We start from the raw sequence: 5,357 nt of genomic DNA, 5'->3' as shown, positions 1-5,357 counted from the left end.
TTTTTTTAAGACAATGAGGGTTTTTATTGTATTTATTAAAACGTATTTACATCACTGAGGATCCAGCAGTGAGATGTTGGGGTCAGCAGGGACGCTGCAGGGTCTTTTACAGAAGTGTGCATGTTTTCTTCGGGCTCGCTCCTCCTCCTTCACTGTTGGGTTTGTCTGCTCCACCCGGCTCTCCGCCAGCTGTAAAATGCACAGCCTTTACTCTGGAAGACGACAGTGAGCGCTGGTGAGGCTCGTAAATGATAAAACTAAAGAAGGAGAAGCTGCTGCAGAAACACTAAGGAGAATATTCTTCACACCTACGACATGATAAGAACCATATCTAGTTACAGTAGATGGTGCATATAGTGTAACATGATGAGTTTTATCACAAACAGCAGAGCAAATATGTCATACTTTCAGCTCTCTGTGAAAAGTGCAAAAGAGGTTTAACATCTACAGCTCCTGCAGCATTCTCCTCTCTGATATTTACATATTTGAATATAAAAAGCAGGCATGCATGTGATTCAATACCTCCAAATATTGTATAAGTCCTTAAGTTTGTTGCAGTTCTTAGTTTCTTTTAAATCTGATTTTGTGTGTGTGCGATTCTAGAGTCAGTTGGGACCCCAGGCAAGAAATATTTGGGGGCCCTACAAGTCTGCCAGCGTCCCGATGCTTACTCCATTACCTCTTTTTTTCCCCTGTTTCTGTTTTCTCTACTGGACGGATAATTCCTCTTCATTCTTTTGGTTGACTAACTTTGGTTTTAGAGTGAGTGCTGTCAGATGGGGCCCCCTTAGGGACATTTCCTACAGTCATTGCAAAATTTGCCCATTTTGGGCCGCTGCTGTGGTTTAGAGTTTGTCAGCCCTCAGGGACCCCCTACTGGTCTGGAGCCCAAAGCAGTTTCCTGCCTTGCATGTTGACAAGCAGCTCCTCTGCAAGAAACTCATCAAAGTTAACTGAACTTTGTTAATTTCTCTCCTGCACCATGTGTTCAGTTTTATCCAAATCATACCGAGGTGCTCACTTCTAGTCATACCGGACTGCTGCTTTATGATTTCAATAAAATCTCTCCAGATAGAATCAAATACATATCTTATGGTTTCAAATAAATCATTTACAGTCGTTTTTTTAGTTCTTAATCCTTGCATGTTAGGTAGGATGAACGTTAATCTCATATCAAGAGAGTAAAACAGGCACAATCCTGGTCAAATGTTACCTCCTCGGAGGACGTTTTCCTCAAAGTACCCGCTCATGTTCATGTTTCCAGCCGGCCGGTACTGCCCGACCACAAACACCTTGTTGCCGTCAGTGGCCACGCCCACGCCCAGCTCAGTGCTCGCCTTCCACACCACCTGAGTGAAATGACCTGCGGCAGGAAACACAGGCTGAAGGGTGGTGCTGTGTGACTTCTTCTATAGATACATATTAATGCATAAATGTATTACATTATCTTAAACTAATAAACTTGTGAATTTATAATTTGTTCCACTTAATTTTACAACAATTCATAGCAATAAAAAAAATATATATTGATTATTTTTTATGTTTCAGTCATTAAGTAATGATGAATTCAAGAAAAGCAGGTATAAATGCTTTTACACTCATCTACAAATATTTAATTGATTGTGGAGTCAATGAGGGGGCTTGAGTTTACCAGTATTTCCGCTGAATCCAGGGCTGCTCCAGTTGTAATCTTTGATCTCACTGTACCATGAATCCACGGCTTCTTTACCTACAATGTGAAGGAGGAGAAACTGCTCAAAACAATCAAACGGACATGTGGACGCACATATGATCTATTCTTTTATTTCAATCTCAGTGAGAAAAGTCAGAAAGTAACAGTTTAGTTTACGTGCAAATTGCATAGCAACAGTAGGATTCTTACACACACAAAAATCTTGCAATTACTTTTTATTTTGCTTAAGAAATGTACGTTAAAATAAAAGGTGGGTTTTATAATCTCAAACATATTGCAGAATTATTATTATTGTTGATAAAGAAGAGCCATGCATCCAGAGAAGTGAGTCAAGAGTAAATGGCTGTTTTTTTTTGTTGCTATGGTAAACATCTTTAGTTTATGGTGCAGCTTCAAAAGTTCTGATTTACAAAGTTAACAGCTGAAGTACAGAACTGGAAAAAAGTTTGATATTAGATGTTAAAAAAGTACATCCAACCTGTCAGTTTGATGGTTGCTGAGCTGAACATGTTGTAGATGTTCTCTCCATCATTAGTTTGACTGTGCTCAAAGACGCCTTCAGCCAGCAGGTGGTTGGCCCATTTCTGAGCTGTCTCGTTCATGTCGCTGTTGTATTTAATCAGCGGTGCGTTGTGCTTCTTTCTGTAGGCGTTGTGCGTTTCCAGGAACTCCTGCATGAAGCTCGCATCTGCCGATTATAAAAACATTATCATAAATCTATGAGCTCAGAGGAAACATATCCTGTGTGAGCACTGAGTCTGCAAGTTAATGGAGGAGGATGAATCCTGCCCTGTGTGAAATAAACATGCACTCACCTGCCATTCTGTCTGTGGTGAGGAAGGCTGAAATTCAATAAGAAAAATACATTAAACAAACAAATACAGGTCTTAGCTATAGTAGCAGGAAACACAAATGCCCTCCTGTGACAGTAATAATCGCCCGTCTTACCTTGTGGTTGTTTTCTCAAAGTCTTAAGTGATGTGTACAGCACAGGGCTCCTATCAGGAGTCATGTATTTATGTACAGCAGCCTGAGCTCTCCCGCCTCATCCGCATGAAGGAGGAGACTGACACCCATCCCACTGACATGCCTTGCCTGTAATTATTTCTGCCACTTATGGCTTTTGAAAATGAGTCATAGTGTTGTCATTTGCAGGATATTCCACATTTTTTATGCGCCCTGTTAAATTCTTGTGCAGCGAGTTGTTGTCTTTTTTTATCTTTATCTACAGTATCACTGATTTCCCCGATTCAACAGGCATAAAAATATTTTTCTAAAAGTTTTCAAGACTGACATAGTTAGTGCATTCTTCGGGTTTCTTGGTATTGATTTGCTTAGGGTTTGCTCATATATCTGAGTAAATCCACAGATTATGAACAGGTTTGCTGTTTGGCCGGGGTTACAACCCTGGACCTTTTTACTAAAAGTGGTTAATAATGCAATTACAGAGCAGACTTAATTTTTGCCACCAAAAAATCATGTAAACAGAGAGGCGATGAGTGAAGGCAATGTCAAACAGTTTGTGGTTAACTCCTGCAGTACAAGACGGATTCCTTCATGCCAATCTGCAGCCTTCGTTTGCAATTGCTGGTTTTTAACGAGTCAAGGCCCATATTTAACACAGACAAGCAGAAGACTTCAAAAGCACATGGACCTCATTAGCTAACTATAAAACACTGCACTTCTTGTACCTTAACACATGCTTGTGTGGACCACATATCCCTTAAAAGTTTCCTAATGAAAGTGAAATGAAGAGCCACTTACCCAAAAGCTTCACTGCAGACTCTGAATATCACAACAGCACTGTTTCTTAACCACCTGCAGCACACGCGATATAAACCTGTTATGTGTTTGTGGTCTGGTGCTGCAGGAAGTAAGTCCTTATAGACCAGCAGCTTTTTGACAACGTATCAAAACCTTAACCACACTTCCTTTTCAGAACTCATGACAGCAAACATAAACTGCTCAACTAAAATATTTGCGTGATAATAGTTTGTTCTTTTGTTGCTTGACCTAAGTGCAGCTTTCTACAGCTGTATACTTCTCTTTCTTAGTCGTCAGCAACTGGTGGTTGTAACAGGACTTCCTCATAGTTGACAGATTGTTCCGATTTTCTGAGGCTATAGATCGTTGTGTCTCCTCATCTGCTTAGTTGACTTGTGGTGTAACCCAGGACTCAATCCGTGGACCTCTTCTTTTCTCCCGGTACAGTACATGCTCCCACTGGATTTCTTAATTAGTTGTTATCAGGGTGATTTGTATCACCTTCATTCGGACAATACCAACATGTTTCAGCTTTTAAAATAGTACTACCAGTCCGGTCTGTGGCCTCAGACTACAAAGTATGATAAACCAGTCTAAACTTGTTATGTTTGGGACACATGGTTGATTAGCCTTTTAAAATAAAGCAGGTAAGTCAGCCATAACAAAAAAGCAACGACTAGTTAGACTTTCATAAACTGTCTTAGAAACATTTAATATTTTATGGGTATATCACATTAAAATATGACTTACACATTACTGCCTTGCAGTTTGCGTTTCTTCGGGTATTAAAACTATTGTTTTATTTTTATAGTTTTTATCTTGTTAGGAAACAGACTACCACTTATAAAGGGGACCATAAAAAGATTTTTTCCCAGTTACTTTTAATCCCTGTAACCTTTGAAACTCATGTCAGGTGAGGAGATTAACAGCACGCTGCTGAAACAGCCCTCCTGATTGATAAGCTTTTTCTTAGTTTGAAGAAAAAAGGATAAGAAATGATTTGTCCAAACCAAAATGAACGACATCTCTGCTGATTAAACAAAATGTATACCTGAATGATATATCGTAACATATCCTTCATCCACAAGCCAAAGATCCCTTGTCTGCAGATAAGATCTTGTAGTCTGGACGTTGAGGGTGGTTGATTCAAAAATATTCCAGGAGAAACAAGACTTTGTGATTTGGATGAAGCCCCATTTTCTTTTGCCCTGCACAAAATATGATTACCAAAGAAATGAAATGTTTTATGACATAGCACGAAAAATATTGTGGTGGCCAGATGAGCAAAAACTGGAATGGAAAAAACAAACAACAAAGAAAGCTTGCAAATGTTGTTTTAAAAGCCTGGAAAAGACTCATCCTTTTTTATTCTCTTCTTCTGTTCCATGAAAATGAATAGACCTATATGAACTCTGTATTGGAAAAATACTATCTGTCTGTTGCCTTCGTTTGACCTTAAAAGATTAGGATGTCTGTGCGTCATTTAGCAATTAGAAACTGTTTCTCTGTATGGCCTTGGTCTGCATCTCCAACAGGAACACTCCTCAGGATCTGGGTACAGCATGACCCTAAATCAGTGCCCTCCTGACAAAGGACTTTCTGTTGGTGTTCCTCCGTACCAGGTACCTTATAGAAAGAAGCTTGCATAGATAAATCACCAGGCAAACTAGCAGAAGGCGTAGTCACTAGGGCAAGCTGAAACCAATGACGATGTATCACTCATGTATATGCAAAATACCTACACCCTGTGAAAGTATAAATATGCTCTGCAACCTGGACTGCCCCGGGAATCTTTGATGCACTTGTGACTGATGTTACTTTTGCAGCTGATTACCCCTTTTGCAAAATAACTTTTTATTATATGCAATAAAATACACAAAGACAAAAGACTTTGACTTGA

The 5,357-nt window shown here is 39.5% G+C and overlaps 1 protein-coding gene across 3 annotated transcripts; it reads right to left on the bottom strand.

Annotated features, from left to right (window-relative positions):
* On the bottom strand, window positions 1-3,570 carry LOC132973802 (Golgi-associated plant pathogenesis-related protein 1-like). Of its 3 annotated transcripts, none has more exons than XM_061037414.1 (6): window positions 3,458-3,570; window positions 2,509-2,535; window positions 2,172-2,381; window positions 1,652-1,729; window positions 1,214-1,363; window positions 1-189 (listed from the first exon to the last, which is right to left on the bottom strand). In XM_061037414.1, the coding sequence occupies exons 2-6, from the start codon at window positions 2,513-2,515 to the stop codon at window positions 107-109; spliced, it is 528 nt and encodes a 175-aa protein (XP_060893397.1). In that variant the 5' UTR covers window positions 2,516-2,535; window positions 3,458-3,570; the 3' UTR covers window positions 1-106. The 3 variants fall into 3 exon arrangements, with proteins under 3 accessions (XP_060893397.1, XP_060893396.1, XP_060893395.1); XM_061037413.1 differs by lacking the exon at window positions 3,458-3,570 and adding an exon at window positions 2,642-2,762 and having other exon boundaries at window positions 1-212; XM_061037412.1 differs by lacking the exon at window positions 3,458-3,570 and adding an exon at window positions 2,642-2,762.
* Between the last annotated feature and the right edge of the window lie 1,787 nt (window positions 3,571-5,357).

This window comes from Labrus mixtus, chromosome 5 (genome assembly GCF_963584025.1).
Source record: "Labrus mixtus chromosome 5, fLabMix1.1, whole genome shotgun sequence".
NCBI lineage: Eukaryota > Metazoa > Chordata > Actinopteri > Labriformes > Labridae > Labrus > Labrus mixtus.
Note: the sequence above shows the minus strand (reverse complement) of the source record. Positions and strands in the feature narration are given on the sequence as shown.

Coding starts and splice junctions, on each gene's coding strand:
- LOC132973802 (XM_061037412.1), bottom strand. CDS start 2,705: ATGACTCCTGATAGGAGCCCTGTGCTGTACACATCACTTAAGACTTTG. Junction 2,536..2,641: donor TTTGAGAAAACAACCACAAG/GTAAGACGGGCG, acceptor ATTGAATTTCAG/CCTTCCTCACCACAGACAGA. Junction 190..1,213: donor GGAAAACGTCCTCCGAGGAG/GTAACATTTGAC, acceptor TGCATTTTACAG/CTGGCGGAGAGCCGGGTGGA.